The 20,587-nt window shown below is 46.2% G+C and overlaps 3 protein-coding genes across 6 annotated transcripts; 2 read left to right on the forward strand and 1 right to left on the reverse strand.

The window, feature by feature from the left end:
* Positions 1 to 718: 718 nt before the first annotated feature.
* On the forward strand, positions 719 to 11,029 carry LOC106612070 (fermitin family homolog 3). The gene is made up of 15 exons (XM_014212891.3): positions 719 to 876; positions 2,279 to 2,403; positions 2,617 to 2,850; positions 3,045 to 3,161; positions 5,287 to 5,455; positions 5,576 to 5,678; positions 5,950 to 6,057; positions 7,731 to 7,865; positions 8,119 to 8,165; positions 8,331 to 8,455; positions 8,663 to 8,769; positions 9,139 to 9,351; positions 9,898 to 10,022; positions 10,236 to 10,377; positions 10,562 to 11,029. Exons 2-15 carry the CDS (start codon positions 2,280 to 2,282, stop codon positions 10,739 to 10,741), a joined length of 1,929 nt encoding a protein of 642 aa, XP_014068366.1. The 5' UTR covers positions 719 to 876; position 2,279; the 3' UTR covers positions 10,742 to 11,029.
* On the reverse strand, positions 10,976 to 16,321 carry trpt1 (tRNA phosphotransferase 1). Of its 2 annotated transcripts, XM_014212903.3 has the most exons (7): positions 15,957 to 16,321; positions 12,841 to 12,922; positions 12,514 to 12,683; positions 12,124 to 12,301; positions 11,836 to 11,892; positions 11,621 to 11,731; positions 10,976 to 11,512 (listed from the first exon to the last, which is right to left on the reverse strand). In XM_014212903.3, exons 1-7 carry the CDS (start codon positions 16,011 to 16,013, stop codon positions 11,490 to 11,492), a joined length of 678 nt encoding a protein of 225 aa, XP_014068378.2. In that variant the 5' UTR covers positions 16,014 to 16,321; the 3' UTR covers positions 10,976 to 11,489. The 2 variants fall into 2 exon arrangements, with proteins under 2 accessions (XP_014068378.2, XP_082812173.1); XM_082956047.1 differs by having other exon boundaries at positions 11,450 to 11,731.
* Positions 16,322 to 16,323: 2 nt separating this feature from the next.
* Positions 16,324 to 19,518, forward strand: LOC106612071 (zinc finger and BTB domain-containing protein 3). Of its 3 annotated transcripts, none has more exons than XM_014212892.3 (2): positions 16,324 to 16,406; positions 17,455 to 19,518. In XM_014212892.3, the coding sequence occupies exon 2, from the start codon at positions 17,457 to 17,459 to the stop codon at positions 19,266 to 19,268; it is 1,812 nt and encodes a 603-aa protein (XP_014068367.3). In that variant the 5' UTR covers positions 16,324 to 16,406; positions 17,455 to 17,456; the 3' UTR covers positions 19,269 to 19,518. The 3 variants fall into 3 exon arrangements, with proteins under 3 accessions (XP_014068367.3, XP_045580094.2, XP_014068368.3); XM_045724138.2 differs by lacking the exon at positions 16,324 to 16,406 and adding an exon at positions 16,753 to 16,829; XM_014212893.3 differs by lacking the exon at positions 16,324 to 16,406 and adding an exon at positions 16,823 to 17,104.
* The last annotated feature ends 1,069 nt before the right edge of the window (positions 19,519 to 20,587 follow it).

Genomic DNA, 20,587 nt, shown 5'->3' on the forward strand with positions numbered 1-20,587 from the left:
ACACACGCGATGTGAGCGGTTTAGTCAGGGTATTATGCAAATGTGATATTTCAGTTTTTTTATTTTTTATAAATAAGCAAACATTTTTTAAAACCTGTTTTTGCTTTGTCATTGTGGGGTATTGTGTGTAGAGGGAAAAAATTGTTTAATCAATTTTAGAATTAGACTGTAACATAACAAAATGTGGAAAAAGTCAAGGAGTCTGAGTACTTTCCGAAGGCACTGTATGTGATCGTATACAAATGTAAGCGAATTTTGAAATTATTTTGTTTTAGTTGAATATAACATCTGTTTGGGCTTCTTGCTGTCGATTTTCAGTCTACAAATTATTTGTAATTATTTTCCGGCCCACTGACCAGATGCTCAAGAACAAATTGGCCCGCGGATGAATCTAGTTTACTGTTTGTATCCCATGATGACCCCTCTCATCCCCAGACTTATACACAACCAATGAGACTGACATACGGTCGATATAACTGACAAACACACACACGCGCGCACACACACACACACACACACACACACACACACACACACACACACACACACACACACACACACACACACACACACACACACACACACACACACACACACACACACACACACACACACACACAGCTAAACTCTCTGTCACTCACACTTCCGGTGGCCGGAAACTGACAAAAGAGGAACACCCTTTTTTTGTCAGCACTGACACATGTACTACACATCATACGTAGACCACAGCTCGAGACGCAAGCCAACAGAGAGACATAGAGGGGAAGTGTAACAGTGTAACAGGCAGGGTAGTTTGCAGAACAAGCAGAAGAAGGAGAAGAGGGTATTCTTTTTATAAAGCTGCCAGAATCCCCTGCATTTTGGACGGTGGAGAGGGTAAGATGCACAAGAGTGTGTAGCCTATGTCAGATGAACTGTCTTGTGTGTGAGTGTTTTGACCCAGGGTCTCAGTGAGAGATAGAGAGAGGTGATGTTGGAGGATGGGACAGAGACATGGATGTGAACAGTATAGAACGGCAGTAGGCTATTGTATTGATGTGCCAAAACTCTCACTCTCCTGTACTGTGAGTAGAACAAGAGAACTAGTTAAGTTACAGAATGCTTAACCTATACCATGTTGTTATTACTATACTTGACATGACACACGCACACACACACACACACACACACACACACACACACACACACACACACACACACACACACACACACACACACACACACACACACACACACACACACACACACACACACACACACACACACACACACACACACACAATTGGATATTTGGGTGGACATTTGATGGTGGTAGGTAGGGTTGAGTAGTGTTGGGTAGGGTATGGTTTGGTAGTCTTGGGTAGGGTAGGGTAGGGTTGGGTAGGGTTGGGTTGGGTAGGGTAGGGTTGGGTTGTGTAGGGTTGGGTAAGGTAGGGTTGGGTAGGGTTGGGTTGGGTAGGGTTGGGTAGGGTAGGGTTGGGTAGGGTAGGGTTGGGTTGGGTTGGGTAGGGTTGGGTAGGGTATGGTAGGGTAGGGTAGGGTAGGGTTGGGTAGGGTAGGGTTGGGTTTGGTAGGGTTGGGTAGGGTTGGGTAGGGTAATGTAGGGTTGGGTAGGGTAGGGTAGGGTTGGGTTGGATAGGGTTGGGTAGGGTTGTGTAGGGTAGGGTAGGGTTGGGTTGGGTTGGGTAAGGTTGGGTTGGGTTGGGTTGGGTAGGGTAAGGTAGGGTTGGGTAGGGTAGGGCAGGGTTGGGTTGGGTAGGGTTGGGTAGGGTAGGGTAAGGTAGGGTAGGGTTGGGTAGGGTAGGGTTGGGTTGGGTAGGGTTGGGTAGGGTAAGGTAGGGTAGGGTAGGGTAGGGTAAGGGTTGGGTTGGGTAGGGTTGGGTAAGGTAGGGTAGGGTAGGGTAGGGTAAGGGTTGGGTTGGGTAGGGTAGGGTTGGGAAGGGTTGGGTTGGGTAGAGTAAGATCTGAAAGTGGAAGTATGGGTCCAGAATGAAGTTAGAAATAGGATGTCAGCTGTCATAGTGAACTTGTCAGAATAACCCAGTCAGCCAGGGTGTGTGTCTGTGTGGGACGTGTGGTTGGGATTGGGAAGTGTGTTTCAGTGTCAGTCTTCTTATCATGTGACATACACACACACATTTTCTGTCCTCTCCCTTCACAAGTTCTTTCTCTCATTCTTTTTCCCAATCCAACACTTCCACCCTTACTATTCTCACTGCCTCTCTCTCTCTCTCTCTCTCTCTCTCTCTCTCTCTCTCTCTCTCTCTCTCTCTCTCAGTATGGCAGCGTGGGACCTGTCAGTTACGGTGGAGGACCTGGGAGCTGATGCTCCGCCCATCACTGTCAGTGTGACATCTGACCTACACATAGGCGGAGTCATCCTCAAACTGGTGGAGAAGTCACGTGAGTCACACACATATTCAGATGTATGGTCAGTATGGTGGAGACCAGCAGTCCCCCTACCCTACGCAGCTTATATCCAAAGACAGAGCACTATATAAAGGTGATATTCACTCATACTATCCACCACAAGTAGATTCCAAAGTACTGACTGTGCGGGGATTGCATGGCGGACATGTTGTGTCAGAGGGCTCACCAGTTTCCTCCCCTGTGCAGAGGTAAAGCGCGACTGGTCGGACCATGCCCTGTGGTGGGAGCAGAAGCAGCAGTGGCTCCTGCGTACGGCCTGGACCCTGGAGAAGTGTGGCATCCAGGCAGACGCCGGGCTCATTTTCATGGCCCAGCACAAGTCCCTGAGGCTGGGCCTGCCCAACGGCCTGACCCTCAGGCTCCGGGCCTGCTTCTCTGGGCCTGTGTTCCGCACTGTGCTGGGCATCTGCAAGATGCTGAGTGAGTTCAGAAATCAATTCCTTTATTTTCTATTTTCCAGAAGATGGTTTTAACATCAACATAACAAATTAATCCACAAACTACTTACTACCTGACCTGAGAATTGATTTAAGTGAAAGAATGTTTGACGCTCCACAAAATGCTTTTTCACCCATCCCTCCACTCCATTCTCTATCATCCTTCTCTGGTTCCAGACATCCGTCGGCCAGAGGAGCTGTCCCTGCTGCGTCCTGTAGAGGAGAAGAAAAAGAAGAAAGATAAAGACTTGTCAGAGGAACTGTATGACCTCACAGAGGTGCCTCTCACCTCAGGTACACACTATGACATCATCATGGCCCCATCGACCCTCTGACCAATCACAAAATGAAGAGCAGAACCCGCATAGTTATGTTTTCTGTAGTAGTAGTAGTAGTAGTAGTAGTAGTAGTAGTGGTAGTAATAGTAGCCATAGTTGTAGTAGTAGCAGCAGTAGTAGTAGTAGCAGTAGTAGCAGCAGTAGTAGTAGCAGCAGTAGTAGTAGCAATAGTAGTAACAGCAGTAGTAGCAGTAGAAGCAGCAGTAGTAGCAGTAGTGTAATAGCAGCAGTAGCAGTAGTAGTGGTAGTAGTAGTAGTAGTAGCAGCAGCAGTAGTAATAGTAGTAGCATAACTAGCAGTAGCAGTAGTTGTCATAGTAGTAGTAGTAGTACTAGTGTTGGTAGCAGTAGTATTGGTAGTAGCAGTAGTTGTCATAGTAGTAGTAGTAGTTGTGTTGGTAGCAGTGGTATTGGTAGTAGCAGTAGTAGCAGAAGTAGTAGTAGTAGTTGTAGCAGTAGTAGTAGTAGCTGTAGTAGTAGCCGTAGTAGTAGTAGTAGTAGCAGTAGCAGTAGTTGTCACAGTAGTAGTAGTAGTAGTAGTAGTATTGGTAGTAGCAGTAGTAGCAGAAGTAGTAGTAGTTGTAGCAGTAGTAGTAGCTGTAGTAGTAGCCGTAGTAGTAGTAGTAGTAGTAGTAGTAGTAGCAGCAGTAGTAGTAGTAGTAGTAGCAGTAGTAGTAGTAGTAGTAGCAGCAGTAGTAGCAGTAGTAGTAGTGTAGTACTAGTAGCAATAGTAGCCGTACTTGTACGAGTAGCAGTAGTAGTAGTAGCAGCAGTAGTAGCAGTAGTAGTACTAGTAGCAGTAGTAGTACTAGTAGTACTACTACTAGTAGTAGCAGTAGTAGTAGTAGCAGTAGTAGTTTTAGCAGTAGTAGCAGTAGTAGTAGTAGTAGTAGCAGCTGCAGTAGTAATAGTAGTAGCATAACTAGTAGTAGCAGTGGTAGTCATAAAAGTAGTAGTAGTACTGTTGGTAGCAGTAGTATTGGTAGTAGCAGTAGTAGCAGAAGTAGTAGTAATAGTAGTAGTAGTAGTAGTAGTAGTAGTTGTAGCAGCAGTAGTAGCTGTAGTAGTAGCCATAGTAGTAGTAGTAGAAGTAGCAGCAGTAGTAGTAGTAGTAGTAGTAGCAGTAGTAGTAGCATCAATAGTAGTAGTAGTAGTAGTAGTAGTAGTAGTAGCAGCAGCAATAGAAATAGTAGTAGCATAATTAGTAGTAGCAGTAGTAGTCATAGTAGTAGTAGTAGTAGTAGTAGTAGTAGTAGTAGTGTTGGTAGCAGTAGTATTGGTAGTAGCAGTAGTAGTAGTAGCAGCAGTAGTAATAGTAGTAGCATAACTAGTAGTAGCAGTAGAAGTAGTAGTAGTAGTAGTAGTAGTAGTAGTAGTGTTGGTAGCAGTAGTTTTGGTAGTAGCAGTAGTAGCAGAAGTAGTAGTAGTAGTAGTAGTAGTAGTAGTAGTAGTAATAGTTCTAGCAGTAGTAGTAGCTGTAGTTGTAGCCGTAGTAGTAGTAGCAGTAGCAGTAGTAATAGTAGTAGTAGCAGTAGTAGTATTAGCATCAATAGTAGTAGTAGTAGTAGTACTAGTAGCAATAGTAGTATTACTAGTACGAGTAGCAGTAGTAGTAGTAGTAGCACTAGTAGCAGTAGTAGTTTTAGCAGTAGTAGCAGTAGTAGTAGTAGTAGCAGTAGTAGCAGCAGTAGCAGCAGTAGTAGTAGCAGCAGTAGTAGCAGCAGCAGTAGTAGTAGTAGCAGTAGTAGCAGCAGTAGTAGTAGCAGCAGTAGTAGTAGTAGTAGTAGTAGTAGCAGTAGTAGCAGTAGTAGTAGTAGTAGTAAGAGTAGTAGTAGTAATAGTAGCAGCAGTAGTAGTTGTAGTAGTAGTAGCAGCAGTAGTAGTTGTAGTAGTAGTATTAGTAGTAGCAGTAGTAGTAGCAGTAGTAGTAGTAGTAGTAGTAGTAAGAGTAATAGTAGTAATAGTAGCAGCAGTTGTAGTAGTAGCAGCAGCAGTAGTAGTAGCAGTCGTAATCGTAGTAGGATCTAGATATATTTATTATTTGAGCCAATATTGACCCTGGCTGTTTCCCTTCCTACCCAGTGTCCCGCCCCTGCTTGTATAATGGAATGCCTGCCCATTTCGCTGACTCCCTTAAGACTGAGAAGGTGTACAAGATGCTGTCAGTCTCCCAGCCTGCTCCTGCCCCAGAGGCCATCGCTAAGCTGTACCGCCCCGCCAGTGTGGTAGACAAGGCCCACATCCACAGCAGGTAGACATACAGACACAGACATACACAGACATACACACACATACACATTTTCTCTGTCTCTATCTTCACTTCTCTCTGTAGTTGTCTTTCGTTCTAACTCATTTCTCCTATCTCTCTCAGGTGGCTGGACTCTTCTCGTTCACTGATGCAGCAGGGAGTTCAGGAGAATGACAGACTCTGGCTGCGCTTCAAATACTACTGCTTCCATGACCTGGAGCCCAAGGTGTGTGTGTGTCTATGTGTGTGAGTGAGTGATATAGAGAATGAAAAGTGATAGTTGGATTGGAAATAGCCTCCAAAATAGAAGTGTGAACTCTACTCTCGAATCTGACCACCTGGGTTTCACTGCCTCGCTTCTGTCTTCTCGTCTGACCTCTCACTTCTTTTTCTCTCTTTCTCCTCTCTCCCCTTTCGCTCCCTCTCTCTCTGCCTCCTCACCTTTCTCTCTGCCCCTCACCTCTCCCCCCCTCCCTCCCTCCCTCCCTCCCTCTCAGTATGATGTGGTGCGTCTGACCCAGATGTATGAGCAGGCTCGCTGGGCCATCCTACTGGAGGACATAGACTGTACTGAGGAGGAGATGCTGCTGTTTGGAGCTATACAGGTACACAGGATGGATACTTCCTAGACATGTGCCTTTATGCTAATACCTGAACCCCAACAATCCTGAACCCTCAAAAGAGAACATCAACTGTCAAAATGAGATACTGTCATTGTACAGTAAATCAGATAAACAGTGTCTTTGGAAAGTATTCAGACCCCTTGACTTTTTCCACATTTTGTTACGTTACAGTCTTATTCTAAAATTGTTTAAATAAATAAAAATCCTCATCATTCAACACACAATACCCCAAAATGACAAAGTAAAAACAGGTTTTTAGAAATTTGTGCGAATATATTAAAAATAAAAAACAGAAATGTCTTATTTCCATAAGTATTCAGACACTTCTCTATGAGACTCGAAATTGATCTCAGGTGCATCCAGTTTCCGTTGATCATCCTTGAGATGTTTCTACAACTTCATTGGAGTCCACCTGTGGTAAACTCAACTGATTGCAAAAACCATGCCAAGAGGTTGAAGGAATTGTCCGTAGAGCTCTGAGACAGGATTGTGTCGAGGCACAGATCTGGGCTCTGATACCAAAAAATGGCTGCAGCATTGAAGGTCCCCAAGAACACAATGGCCTCCATCATTCTTAAATGGAATAAGTTTGGACCCACCAAGACTCTACCTAGAGCTGGTCGCCCAGCCAAACAGAGCAATCGGAGGTGAAGGGCCTTCGTCAGGGAGGTGACCAGGAACCAGATGGTCACTCTGACAGAGCTCTAGAGTTCTTCTGTGGAGACGGGAGAACCTTCCAGAAGGACAACCATCTCTGCAGCACTCCACCAATTAGGCCTTTACGGTAGAGTGGCCAGACTGAAGCCACTCCTCAGTAAAAGGCACATGACAGCCTGCTTGAAGTTTGCCAAAAGGCACCTAAAGACTCTCAGACCATGAGAAACAAGATTCTCTGGTCTGATGAAACCAAGATGGAACTCTTTGTCCTGAATGCCAAGCGTCACGTCTGGAGGAAACCTGGCACCATCCCTACGGTGAAGCATGGTGGTGGCAGCATCATGCTGTGGGGATGTTTTTCAGCAGCAGGGACTGGGAGACAAGTCAGGATCGAGGCAAAAATTAACAGAGCAAAATACAGAGAGATCCTTGATGAAAACCTGCTCCAGAGCGCTCAGGACCTCAGACTGGGGCGAAGGTTAACCTTCCAACAGGACAACAACCCTAAGCACACAGCCAAGACAACACAGGAGTTGCTTCTGAATGCCCTTGAGTGGCCCAGCCAGAGCCCAGACTTGAACCCGATCGAACATCTCTGAAGAGACCTGAAAATAGCTGTACAGCAACGCTCCCCATCCATCTTGATAGAGCTTGAGAGGATATGCAGAGAGGAATGGGAGAAACTCCCCAAATACAGGTGTGCCTGTATTTTATGTGCAAATTTGCAAAAATTTCTAAAAACATGTTTTTGCTTTGTCATTATGGGGTATTTTGTGTAGCTTGATGAGGAAAAAAAACAATTTAATACATTTTAGAATAAGGCTGTAATGTAACAAAATTTGGAAAAAGTCAAGGGGTCGGAATACTTTCCGAATGCACTGTAACATCACCACAATCATGTACTGACATGTAACTGGCCTGTGTTGTCCCATTTCTAATGCGCTGTAAGTATAACTATGACTACCTCTCTCTTGTCATCTTCAATCCCCCCCCCCCAGTACCACATCAACAAGCTGTCCCTCTCGGAGCCCCAGACAATGACCTCCAGTCCAGCCATGGATGACCTGGACTCAGCCCTACAGGGTCTGGAGGTCAAGCTGGATGGGGCAGACAGCAGCCCCCAAGACATGTTGGTCAGAACATTATGACTCTTTATTCCACCTGACAGAAACATGTCCCACAATATATTGCATTGTGAAGTCAGAATATATGTGTTTGTGAATATGTATTTCAGTTATGTATTTGACTTTAGATAAATAAAGTAGCCTCAGTAGAATGACATAAGATTTTATCGACACAGGGTAACAAGATGCCAGAATGATTTCCCATGCCTATTTGAAAAGTCAGACATGGAATCATTAGCATGTTACTTTGTCTTCAACACAGGAGAACCTGACTGCCCCAGAGCTGAATGATTATTTGAAGATATTCCGGTAAGATCCGACATTTATGTGAAAACAATTCTGATTCCTCAATTACCTACTCTATATTTACAATGGAACACACCAAATCACACACACAAACACGCACAATCAGCACACCCACACCCACACAGCATCTGAAGCATAATAACAGTAATAAGTGTACTTCTGTTTCAGGCCCAAGAGGTTGACTCTGAAGGGATACAAGCAGTACTGGTTCAAGTTTAAGGATGCCTCCATCTCCTACTATAAGAGCAAAGAGGAGAGCCTGGGAGAACCCATTCAACAGATCAACCTCAAAGGTATGAAGCAGACACTAAGTGAGAATCTCAATTGCATTTCCTTGATTTCTTACATCCTCTCTCCTGGCCTCGTTCTCAAAACCCATTGGATGAGAAAGTCGGAGAAGGAATCAAGGAAATGCAATTGAGATTCTCCCTTAAATCCTATGTATTTTGTCTCTTTCACCTGCTTATACAAACAGTAAAATTACCTTTCACCCTTTTCAGGCTGTGAGGCTGCTCCCGATGTGAACGTCGCAGGACAAAAGTTCTGCATCAAACTTCTGATTCCAGCTCCAGAGGGCATGAACGAGGTCTACCTGCGCTGTGAAAATGTGGGTTACATACACACAAACGTACACTGCCATATAAATAGCCTCCCCTGTGGCTCAGTTGGTAGAGCATGGTGTTTGCAATGCCAGCATGGTGTGTGCAACGCCAGGGTTGTGGGTTCGATTCCCATGGGGGAGTACAAAAAAAATAAAAATTGTAAAAAAATGTTAAAGAAAAATAATTGTATGAAATGTATGCATTCACTACTGTAAGTCACTCTGGATAAGAGCATCTGCTAAATGACTAAAATGTTAATAAATGAGTAGTACATTGCTTACAATCTAAGATCCACGATAAGATCTAAGATCTTGCCCATGATTGAAGTATACGTTGCTCTGTTTATCTTTCGCTCGCTTGCTCTCTCTTTCCAGGAGGAGCAGTATTCCAGGTGGATGGCAGCCTGTCGTCTGGCCTCTAAAGAGAAGAGTCTGGCAGACAGGTTGTTCCAGAGCGAGGTCCAGAGCATCCGCTCCTTCCTGGCCATGCAGCAGACCAACCCCAATACACACACCGACGACAGCATGAGCATCAACACACACAGCCTGGTCTCCCCACGCTACAGCAAGAAGTACAAGGTCAAACAGGTACCAAGTAGCGATGAACATCTTCATCATGTGTGTACCAATGATAAACCCTGATGAACTACATCATGATATACAGGTAACTGCCAAAATAAAGGAAACACTAACATAAAGTGTCTTATTAATAGGGAATTTGGCAAGAACAGCTTCAATACACATTGGCATAGATTATACAAGTGTCTGGAGCTCTATTGGAGGGATGTGACACCATTCTTCCATAAGAAATCCCATCAGTATGTGTTTTGTTGATGGTGGAAAATTCTGTCTCAGGCGCCGCTCCAGATTCTCCCATAAGTGTTTAATTGGATCTTGTGACTGAATGCCATGGCATATGGCTTACATCGTTTTATTGGTGTTTACCTTGTCCGGAAAATACACCCCACACCATGAGAGCCGCCAGAACCTTAATTTAAAGTGTTTCCTTTATTTTGGCAGGTACCTGTATATCAAACACAGTACAACTCAGTTGAGTCACTTGAGAGACCATTATACCTCCCTCTAACCCCACATAATATAACCTTGACACTCTCTCTATCTGGCCATGCCCAGTTGACCCCTCGTATCCTGGAGGCATATCAGAACGTGGCTCAGCTCTCCCTGACCGACGCCCTCCTCCGCTTCCTCCAGATCTGGCAGGCCCTGCCAGACTTTGGAATTTCCTTCGTGGTGGTGAGGTAAGGCGGATCTGGCAACCCAGTGTATTACGTTTCACAGCGAGGCTGGTCTCGGTACCTAGAACCAAATATTGTGTGCACTAGCTAGGCAGATATCTCAATTTACATTTATGTTAAGTCTATCACCCAAGATTAGTGAGAGGCTTAGGGCTGGTCTAATGATAAATTGTTGTGGTGAAGTTGCGTCTAGCGGCTGGTCTCTGACCCGTTTAGGTTCAAGGGCAGCAGGAAGGACGAGGTGCTTGGCATCGCTCCCAACCGTCTGATCCGTATCGACCTGGGGGTGGGAGACGTGGTCAAGACATGGCGCTACAACAACATGAGGCAGTGGAACGTCAACTGGGACATACGACAGGTGACCTGACCCGTCAATCAATCAAACAATCAATCAAAATGTTCAAATTTTTCTGCACATAATCTTCTTTAGTAATCTACATCGCCAAATACACACAACACTGTCTCTGTATCCCTTTTTTATGGTCATTTTGCATTTTCTCATCTTTTCTGGGTGTGTGTGTGTGGGTGTTACGAACTCTCAGGTGGCGATAGAGTTTGATGGGAACGTGAACATGGCGTTCAGTTGTGTGACGGCTGACTGTAAGATCGTCCATGAGTTCATTGGAGGCTACATCTTCATGTCAACACGCAGCCGCGAGCAGAGTGACACGCTCAACGAAGAGCTCTTCCACAAGCTGACAGGGGGCCACGAAGCTCTGTGACACTCTCAACCCTCAACCAGTAATATACAGCAGCTATAGCCCAAGGAGCAATCTATACATCAGATACACCAGTGGACAGTTTGAGTGTTTAAGGGTGTGGCTGCAGCAGCCTTGAAGAGAAATGACAACCAGTCCACCCTGGGATCCTAAAAGACATGCAGTTGCTTGTTCAATAAATCAAGGAAGAGGTGACCCATGAATATAGTCTAATAGAAAATGATTAACAATGTAAAGAATTGTCAATTCTGAAATCCAGAATTAAATATGTTTATTGACATATATAAAACAGTTGACAGTTGTTTTAATTTCCAGATGAGGCATTTGGCTTGATGGTTGTGTCCTTAAGAGTATGGTGGCAGAGTTTCCTGAAATGTGACTGACGGCACAGGAAGCTGCAGGCAGTGTGTGTGTATCTCTGTGGAGCAGTTGAGACTGTCCGTTGGCAAACCCACAGCTTGTGCCTGCTGGTTCCCATCTGATAGCATCCTCTGTGTCTTTGTCATGTGACAATGTTGTCAGAAACACCAGTCAGTCTCTGTACTGTGTCCTGTATGGTATTAGAGCTGTTGTTGAGTTGTTGTTGAGGGTGTTTTCAGTCTCAGTCTTATTCACCCAGAGTCTTCAGGGTTCTGGTCCCGAACAGTATTGGTTACCATGGAAACAGTTTAGACAGAACTGGACATCAACAGCCGTCTGGTGACAAATTCAGCCAAGTCTTTACCTCCAAAGCACAGATAACCCTCTTCACCTACTCCAGTGGCAGAATACTCTCTGAAACAGAAGATTTCTATAATTTGTCAATATTCACTTCCCTCTCTATCATCCCTCCCATCTAACATCATTCTCTTCATGAGTGTGTGTCGTGTGTGAGGTACTCACGTGTGGGTCTTAGTTGTAGGGCACGGCTGAAGTATCGGGGAAGTAGCTTCCCCTCAGTGTCCCCAGGTGTCAGCAATACACCGTTCTCTGACCAGAAGAACTGGATACCCTCTGCAGAAGAAACAAAAACACAAAGGAAAATACTCATGCATTTAGACATGAGAGCACTACAATGGCAGCACTCTGCTACTGTAAATTGCCTCGGTTGAGCTTACCAGACAATGCTTTGGGGACGTCAATGAATATGGCCAGGTCACAGTCTCTCCTCATGCCTGGAGCAAAGGGAGCAAAAAGATACAGACATCAAAACGAAGCCCATCTATGACAGGCTCTATGAGAAGTTACCCAGATCCAGATCCAGACCCAGATTAAGCCAATTCCGGGACTTAAAGCACTTTAGGAAATCCTTCAATGAGCATGCTTTTAAATCCAGGAGTAGGCTATGATCTAGGAGTATTTCAGCCAAAATACTGTCACAGTGCTCTCTACCCCATCTCCCTTACCGCTGATGACCCTGTCCTCCCCCGGTAGGCCCAGGGCCAGGTGTATGTGTGTTCTGTTCATGCGGCTGAGGCCCTCGGAGCGGATGGAGGGCCAGAGGCGGAGATAGGAGCCATGGATTCCCTCCCTGGGACAATCAGGAGAACCAGGCTGTACAGCCTTCAGGTCCAGATCACACACCTGCCCAGACAGACAGACACACAGCAGACCCTTACTACTAGACCTGGCACTGTTTAGCCATTGTTTATGACCCCGTCATGCTCCACCTAGGGATGCGTCAGAAATGGCACCCTATTCTCTATAGTGCACTAGTCTTGACCCTAAGTGGGCTGAGCTCTGGCCAAAATAAGTGCACTATATTGGAAATAGGGTGTCCTAGATATTTTTCCTACCTGCACAGAGTGTCCCTGATTGGCTCGGATCTGCAGCCGTCCGTCCTCAGGGTGAGGGCGGAGCTTGAATCGCTGCTTGTCATTGGTGGCCACAACTCTCTCCACGTCCTCCAATGAGAAGGCGTGGAACTGTGCATGAGCCAGTAGGTCCTCCACAAATAGGAAGCCATCTAGGGACAATGAGGGACAGCATTATTATTCAGACCTAAATGAGGAGTACAGATTGTAGATTGCATGTCATGTTTATTGTGCAGCAATATGAAATGCTGGTACAGTGGTAACTATTATAAGATAGACAAAATGCAGCCAAATAAACTGCTTTTATACCAGGATTCATGTGAAGTCCCATTTGATTGGCTCCATGGCGCAGGGCAAAGGACAAAGACTTGGAGAGGCGAACATCCTTGTCCTGAAAATCAACACATGCACACAGGTTGTGACCCACGTAAAAAAAAAAATACTACAGTATAGTATGGTAAATACTATAGTATTCACTGTAGTGTTTTTGTAGACTTTAGTCCAACAATACTGTAGTGTATACTGTAGCAATTACAGTATAAATACTGCAGTAAAATAAAACTTTAGTATATACTATAGTAATGAATGTAGTGTTTTTGCGGATTGTAGTATACTGTAGTATTTACGCGTACATTACTGTAGTAAAGGGGTGTCGAACTCATTCAAATCAAATACACTGCTCAAAAAATTAAAGGGAACACTTAAACAACACAATGTAACTCCAAGTCAATCACACTTCTGTGAAATCAAACTGTCCACTTAGGAAGCAACACTGATTGACAATACATTTCACATGCTGTTGTGCAAATGGAATAGACAACAGGTGGAAATTACAGGCAATTTGCAAGACACCCCCAATAAAGGAGTGGTTCTGCAGGTGGGGACCACAGACCACTTCTCAGTTCCTATGCTTCCTGGCTGATGTTTTGGTCACTTTTGAATGCTGGCGGTGCTTTTACTCTAGTGGTAGCATGAGACGGAGTGTACAACCCACACAAGTGGCTCAGGTAGTGCAGCTCATCCAGGATGGCACATCAATGCGAGCTGTGACATGAAGGTTTGCTGTGTCTGTCAGCGTAGTGTCCAGAGCATGGAGACGCTACCAGGAGACAGGCCAGTACATCAGGAGACGTGGAGGAGGCCGTAGGAGGGCAACAACCCAGCAGCAGGACCGCTACCTCCGCCTTTGTGCAAGGAGGAGCACTGCCAGAGCCCTGCAAAATGACCTCCAGCAGGCCACAAATGTGCATGTGTCTGCTCAAACGGTCAGAAACAGACTCCATGAGGGTGGTATGAGGGCCCGACGTCCACAGGTGGGGGTTGTGCTTACAGCTCAACACCGTGCAGGACGTTTGGCATTTGCCAGAGAACACCAAGATTGGCAAATTTGCCAGTGGCGCCCTGTGCTCTTCACAGATGAAAGCAGGTTCACACTGAGCACGTGACAGACGTGACAGAGTCTGGAGACGCCGTGGAGAATGTTCTGCTGCCTGCAACATCCTCCAGCATGACCGGTTTGGCGGTGGGTCAGTCATGGTGTGTGGTGGCATTTCTTTGGGGAGCCGCACAGCCCTCCATGTGCTCGCCAGAGGTAGCCTGACTGCCATTACGTACCGAGATGAGATCCTCAGACCCCTTGTGAGACCATATGCTGGTGCGGTTGGCCCTGGGTTCCTCCTAATGCAAGACAATGCTAGACCTCGTGTGGCTGGAGTGTGTCAGCAGTTCCTGCAAGAGGAAGGCATTGATGCTATGGACTGGCCCGCCCGTTCCCCAGACCTGAATCCAATTGAGCACATCTGGGACATCATGTCTCGCTCCATCCACCAACGCCACGTTGCACCAGACTGTCCAGGAGTTGGCGGATGCTTTAGTCCAGGTCTGCGAGGAGATCCATCAGGAGACCATCCGCCACCTCATCAGGAGCATGCCCAGGCATTGTAGAGAGGTCATACAGGCACGTGGAGGCCACACACACTACTGAGCCTCATTTTGACTTGTTTTAAGGACATTACATCAAAGTTGGATCAGCCCGTAGTGTGGTTTTCCACTTTAATTTTGAGTGTGACTCCAAATCTAGACCTCCATGGGTTGATAAATTGGATTTCCATTGATTATTTTTGTGTGATTTTGTTGTCAGCACATTCAACTATGTAAAGAAAAAAGTATTTAATAAGATTATTTCTTTCATTCAGATCTAGGATGTGTTGTTTAAGTGTTCCCTTTATTTTTTTGAGCAGTATATATCCATCGTTTTTGAAATTTTCGATGCGCCTTAACTGTCTTGTGATTATTAGCAAGCTGGACAGTCAAGAAACTGTATCAATATATGTCCATTGACTGTGCACAGTGATTATTAGCGAGCTGGACAGTCAAGAAACTATATAAGTTCATTGTCATTTCTATACAGTTTTGGCCCGTATGTTTGACACCCCTGCTATAGTAGGCCTATTTAATATAGTGTTGTTGTTTTATTATCTTTGACATAGAAGTGGAAGTTTTCTCCTTCAGGGAACCTACTGGAGAAAAACTAAAACAGCTCATTTTCCATAACCTGTAGTTAGGACAGGGGTCTGACTCAGAGCTTCTGCTCTTTCTATAACCTGTAGTTAGGACAGGGGTCTGACTCAGAGCTTCTGCTCTTTCTATAACCTGTAGTTAGGACAGGGGTCTGACTCAGAGCTTCTGCTCTTTCTATAACCTGTAGTTAGGACAGGGGTCTGACTCAGAGCTTCTGCTCTTTCTATAACCTGTAGTTAGAACAGGGGTCTGACTCAGAGCTTCTGCTCTTTCTATAACCTGTAGTTAGAACAGGGGTCTGACTCAGAGCTTCTGCTCTTTCTATAACCTGTAGTTAGGACAGGGGTCTGACTCAGAGCTTCTGCTCTTTCTATAACCTGTAGTTAGGACAGGGGTCTGACTCAGAGCTTCTGCTCTTTCTATAACCTGTAGTTAGAACAGGGGTCTGACTCAGAGCTTCTGCTCTTTCTATAACCTGTAGTTAGGACAGGGGTCTGACTCAGAGCTTCTGCTCTTTCTATAACCTGTAGTTAGGACAGGGGGCTGACTCAGAGCTTCTGCTCTTTCTATAACCTGTAGTTAGGACAGGGGTCTGACTCAGAGCTTCTGCTCTTTCTATAACCTGTAGTTAGGACAGGGGTCTGACTCAGAGCTTCTGCTCTTTCTATAACCTGTAGTTAGAACAGGGGTCTGACTCAGAGCTTCTGCTCTTTCTATAACCTGTAGTTAGGACAGGGGTCTGACTCAGAGCTTCTGCTCTTTCTATAACCTGTAGGCAAAACAATATCTCCAGATGCTTTCCAGTACCCTGCTACTAGCTATAATAGAATTGGAGAAGGAATAATGCAATATATAGAAATAGGGTACAGCCCAAAAGGGACTAATATCTGTCTCTCTTCTCTTACCTCTACACGATTACCTCGCCTCCCCCTTCCTCCACGTCCTCTTCCTCCACGGTCCATTTACAGTTATTTCTGTCGGTTCAACGTGGAATGGATCTCTCTCAACTCTCATTACAGTAGGCTAAACAGCAAGGCAAGCTACCGCAATGATTCAAATGGTATGGTGCCCGACATGCCTACTAAACATGCCAAATGCCATGCGTACTAAAGATAAGTTCGCACATTCAAAGCGCAATGTTGAATGTTCGCACGTAAGCACACTCAACAACTGTGGTCGTACAACTCACTGGCAAAATATACATTTACATATATGGTAAAAACAGAACGAAATGTAAACAAGCAGGCACATTCCACTTCCACTTTGTTCAGACTCCAACCAGTAGGTGGCAGTAAGTGACTTTATCTCTTTGTTCTGTGTCAATAAAGACAGGATAGAGGCTACGTCTTTAGCAGGTAAGAATATATTGTAGCAGCTGGCCAATGATTGAGTGAAATATAACAATCATGTTTCTAACTACATTTTGGTACATGTCCCTATAAAGCCTTTATGAAGTGATCTGAAACATGTTTATTTAGAGATGTACGGGCTAATATTTTCATAATTCAGTGTCAGCAAGCTAACAGTTAGCTGGCTAACATTGGGCCAGCTAGCATCAAAACAGCTGTAAACACTCAAATACATGAATCACTCATGTTTGTCGTGCCCTTACTCGCTACTAAGAACCTGTAATGTTTTCTAGTTATGAACAACAGTGCTTGATGTGTAGCTATCGAAAATGACTGATCGTTATGTCTTGCCTGCAGCGCTTGTTGGGAAGAGAAGCATGAGGGGTTTCTTGCCTTCACCATAACGTTAGGCTTAGCGTTCTGTGTATGGTTGGTATTTCCGGTTTTTATTTTTAAAACTGATTATGGCTGAGCCTAACCGAACCACACAGCTGATTGCAAGGACATATGCTTTGGTCGACTATGTTCGGTTACATTCTGCTATTGTTGACATATTGTGCATCACCTGCCATACATGAAGATATTGAAAATACAATTGACAACCTACCGGCGTCGCAAAAAATCGTGTTAACAACCCTTTCCTGTGGATACCCTGCCTCCAGCTCTTACTGACAAAAGGACCAACAGCATGTACAACCTGTAGAGTAAGTGTAAATATCATTGTATTGGCCTGCAGAGACTATTGCATCTCTTCAGTCAGACTGATAATCCATGGAGTAACCATGGCAAGTCTGATGTTTAGACAAGGGTGGCGAGTCCAATCAGACTTCTCTGAAGTATATTGATTGCCAGTGTGAGGGAGCACACTGCAACACTTCAGTAGGTGTTTCACTGGTTCTTTGTTTCTTACATGTCATCCTATCCACCAGACTCTCTTGTAACTCATTCTCCTCTCTCTCTCTCTCTTCCTTCTCTCCTACCTATGTGCCCCTCTCCCTCCCCCTTTCTCTCTCTCCATCTCCCTCCTTTCTCTCTCTCCATCCTCTCTCTACAGTCATGGAGTTCCCCCAACACTCCCTGCAGCTCCTATCAGGTCTGCGTTCTCAGCGTCAGCGTAGGTTCCTGTGCGACTGCACCGTCCTCGTGGGTTCCTCCCGTTTCCTCGCCCACCGGGCTGTCCTGGCCTCCTGCTCTCCATTCTTCCACATGTTCTACTCTGATCCCCCAGGGTCTGCTGGTGCTGGCGGGGCCAGCTCGGTCACGCTGGACGGGGATATTGTGACAGCAGCGGCATTCGGTCTGTTGTTAGACTTCATGTACGAAGGCGTGCTGAGGTTGGAGACCCCTCCCCCAGCAGAGGACGTGCTGGCGGCGGCAAGCTTCCTCCACATGAACGAGGTGGTCCGGGTGTGTAAGAGACGGCTACAGCACCGACCGCCACCGGCTGAGGCAGACAGCACGCGCCCGGAGGAGAGTGGAGTGGCAGCAGTGGGTGGTAGTGGACCCGGGGTTTGCATGGAAACAGGAGCTGCCAAAGCGGTGGCCGTGGCAATGTCAGTGTCTCAGTCTGCGTCAATGGCGATGCAGAGAAGCCAGTTGGGCTCTTCTACGAGGTCAGAGAGGAGGGTGGAGGTTCTGGCGCACGCTCCTCTGAGTCCGGACATGGCCGACACCACCCAGCCCGGCATGGACCACGCTCTCACTCATGTGGGTGAGCTGGTTACCCTCTCCTCCGTTCCCTCTCTCCGGCTGGGGGGTCAGGGAGATGGTCAGGGAGGCTCGGCCCTCTGCAGCCCCTGCAGCTCCACAGAGTCATACAGTCACAGTAGCCACCAGCGCCAGCCCTCTTCATCAGCGGCATCACCAGTGGTACCTGTGACCCAGACTGATGGCTCCAGCTCCATGGTGGGGATACTGACCCAGTCCGACCACAGCAGCTCCTCCAGCCCAGAACAGGACAGCCATGACCCTGTCTCTGACAACAAGAGCACAGTCATCACACCAGGCATGCAATGCCAGCAGCATGGTCTCAGTATCAACACACACCCTCAGATTAGAATACAGCCTCCACACTCACTCCTCACCTCACCTCCTAACCTGAACCTTGTACCCCATCAGGGCCAAACCTCGACCCTGTCCAGGCCTGAAGGGCTGCAGCATGGGGGGTCAGAGAGGGAGAGCAGGGAGGTTAGTGAACACTCTAACATGGGGACTGTGGTAGTGGAGGAGCCCCTGGCAGGAGGAGAAGTGGAGCAGGAGGATGTGGTGAAGGTAAAGGTGGAGGCCATAGTGATCTCAGACGAGGAGTTTGAGGAGATGGAAGGAGTGGTGATGAGGAGAGGAATAGAGGGGAGAGAACGAGGGATTATGATGGAGGTAGAGGACAGGAATGACTTTGATGATGATAACCACGGAGACGAACTGAACAACCCCCACTTCCTCCCTTTTCACCCCCACCACGCCTTACTCCAGATGACCCATTCCCACCCCTCTGAGCCTCTCTCATTCCCCCTCTCCCCCTCCGGACCAGGCATCACCTCCTCTGACGTTCCCCCTTTCCCCTCCTCCCTCTTCCCTTCTGTGGGCCAACATTCTGACCAGCCCGTCTACTTCCAGGATTCCATGGGGAACTACGTTGAGGATGTCCCCACGTGCAGCGTCTGCGGGAAGACGTTCTCGTGCGCGTACACCCTGAGGCGACACGCCATTGTGCACACGCGCGAGCGCCCCTACGAGTGCCGCTACTGTTACCGTAGCTACACGCAGTCAGGTGACCTGTACCGCCACATTAGGAAGGCTCATGACTCCAGCCTGCCAGCCAAACGCAGTAAGGGAGACACTGAGGAGGGCCAGCCTCCACACAGCTAGCTGTATACTTCTCCATACTAAAGAGAATGACACATTATTTATGCCTTCCCCCTTCCAACACCAGACATCCTGGTCTTGCATGTCCGATCTGGGATACATTCAAAATGATCTGAAAAACGCCAGAGGCCCAGACCTAGTGCGCAGGTTGAGGGAGGATTTAGAGCGTGTCGCCCAGATGTTTCCCTCCACCAGGATGGTCTTTTCAGACCTAGTGGTGAGACAGGTGGTGCAAGCCAGACATGCCCGGGAATGAGCAGACCTGGCACTTGGTCAACTAGCTGGGTCTGCATTCCTGAGGGACAGGGGCCAGTGGTGTTTTAGCTATTTTAAATGGGACTTTCAGGACATATGTCTTTTACATATGTATCTGTACCAGATGTCTTACTATGACCTCAGTGCCAAAATAATTTGTGTACTGTACTACAGGTAACTGCCAAAATAAAGGAAACACAAGTAAATGAGAGACGCAAAGTATATTGAAAGCAGGTGCTTCCCCGCAGGTGTGGTTCCTGAGTTAATTAAGCAATAACATCCCATCATGCTTATGGTCATGTATAAAAATGCTGGGCAGGCCATTATTTTGTCTACCATGGCCATGCCCCCATCCACAGGTGCGAGTGGTCACTGAATGGTTTGATCAGATGTAAAACATATGCCATGGCCGTCTCAGTCACCAGATCTCAACCCAACTGAACACTTATGGGAGATGTTGGAGCGGCGCCTGAGACAGCGTTTTCCACCACCATCAAAATACCAGATGGAATTTCTAGTGGAAGAATGGTGTCGCATCCCTCCAATAGAGTTCCAGAAACTTGTAGAATCTATGCCAAGGTGCATTGAAGCTGTTCTGGCTCATGGTGGCCCAACACCCTATTAAGACATATGGTGGTGTTTCCTTTATTTTGGCAGTTATCTGTATGTTATGATATATCCTAGATAGAAATCGGCAGTTGTCAAGGGTACAGTTTTTATCAAAGCTAATAGCATAATTGTCTGATACTTCTATATAGAAATCTCCATTGTTGCCAACTTTCACGATTGGATGAGTATCATTACTACTTCATTGCTGTGAATAGAACATGGACAGTTCTTCAGTCCAACATATTTAGATATTTCCTTCCATTGGAGTACTGTTCAATAAATGACTTCAACACAATCTGTATTACAATGGCCTATAATATGAGTAGAACTGTTGACAGAAATATACAACAAAAAGAACATGGTACAATAGCTACAGAAGTCACAAGAAGCAGCAAGCACAATTCACCCCATGGATCTGTAAAAGATAGACACTGTCCATTACAACACTAGGGACTGTG

Source organism: Salmo salar, chromosome 09, assembly GCF_965601325.2.
Source record: "Salmo salar chromosome 09, fSalSal1, whole genome shotgun sequence".
Lineage (NCBI taxonomy): Eukaryota > Metazoa > Chordata > Actinopteri > Salmoniformes > Salmonidae > Salmo > Salmo salar.

What these genes read in the sequence shown, in the direction of transcription:
- LOC106612071 (XM_014212892.3), top strand. Translation starts at nt 17,457, where the DNA reads ATGGAGTTCCCCCAACACTCCCTGCAGCTCCTATCAGGTCTGCGTTCT.
- LOC106612070 (XM_014212891.3), top strand. Translation starts at nt 2,280, where the DNA reads ATGGCAGCGTGGGACCTGTCAGTTACGGTGGAGGACCTGGGAGCTGAT. An exon ending in TGCTGTTTGGAGCTATACAG is followed by an intron (nt 6,058 to 7,730) that starts GTACACAGGATG and finishes CCCCCCCCCCAG; the next exon opens with TACCACATCAACAAGCTGTC. An exon ending in GATTATTTGAAGATATTCCG is followed by an intron (nt 8,166 to 8,330) that starts GTAAGATCCGAC and finishes CTTCTGTTTCAG; the next exon opens with GCCCAAGAGGTTGACTCTGA.
- trpt1 (XM_082956047.1), bottom strand. Translation starts at nt 16,013, where the DNA reads ATGGACCGTGGAGGAAGAGGACGTGGAGGAAGGGGGAGGCGAGGTAAT. An exon ending in GGCGAGGTAATCGTGTAGAG is followed by an intron (nt 12,923 to 15,956) that starts GTAAGAGAAGAG and finishes GTTGATTTTCAG; the next exon opens with GACAAGGATGTTCGCCTCTC. An exon ending in ATCAGGGACACTCTGTGCAG is followed by an intron (nt 12,302 to 12,513) that starts GTAGGAAAAATA and finishes CTGTCTGGGCAG; the next exon opens with GTGTGTGATCTGGACCTGAA.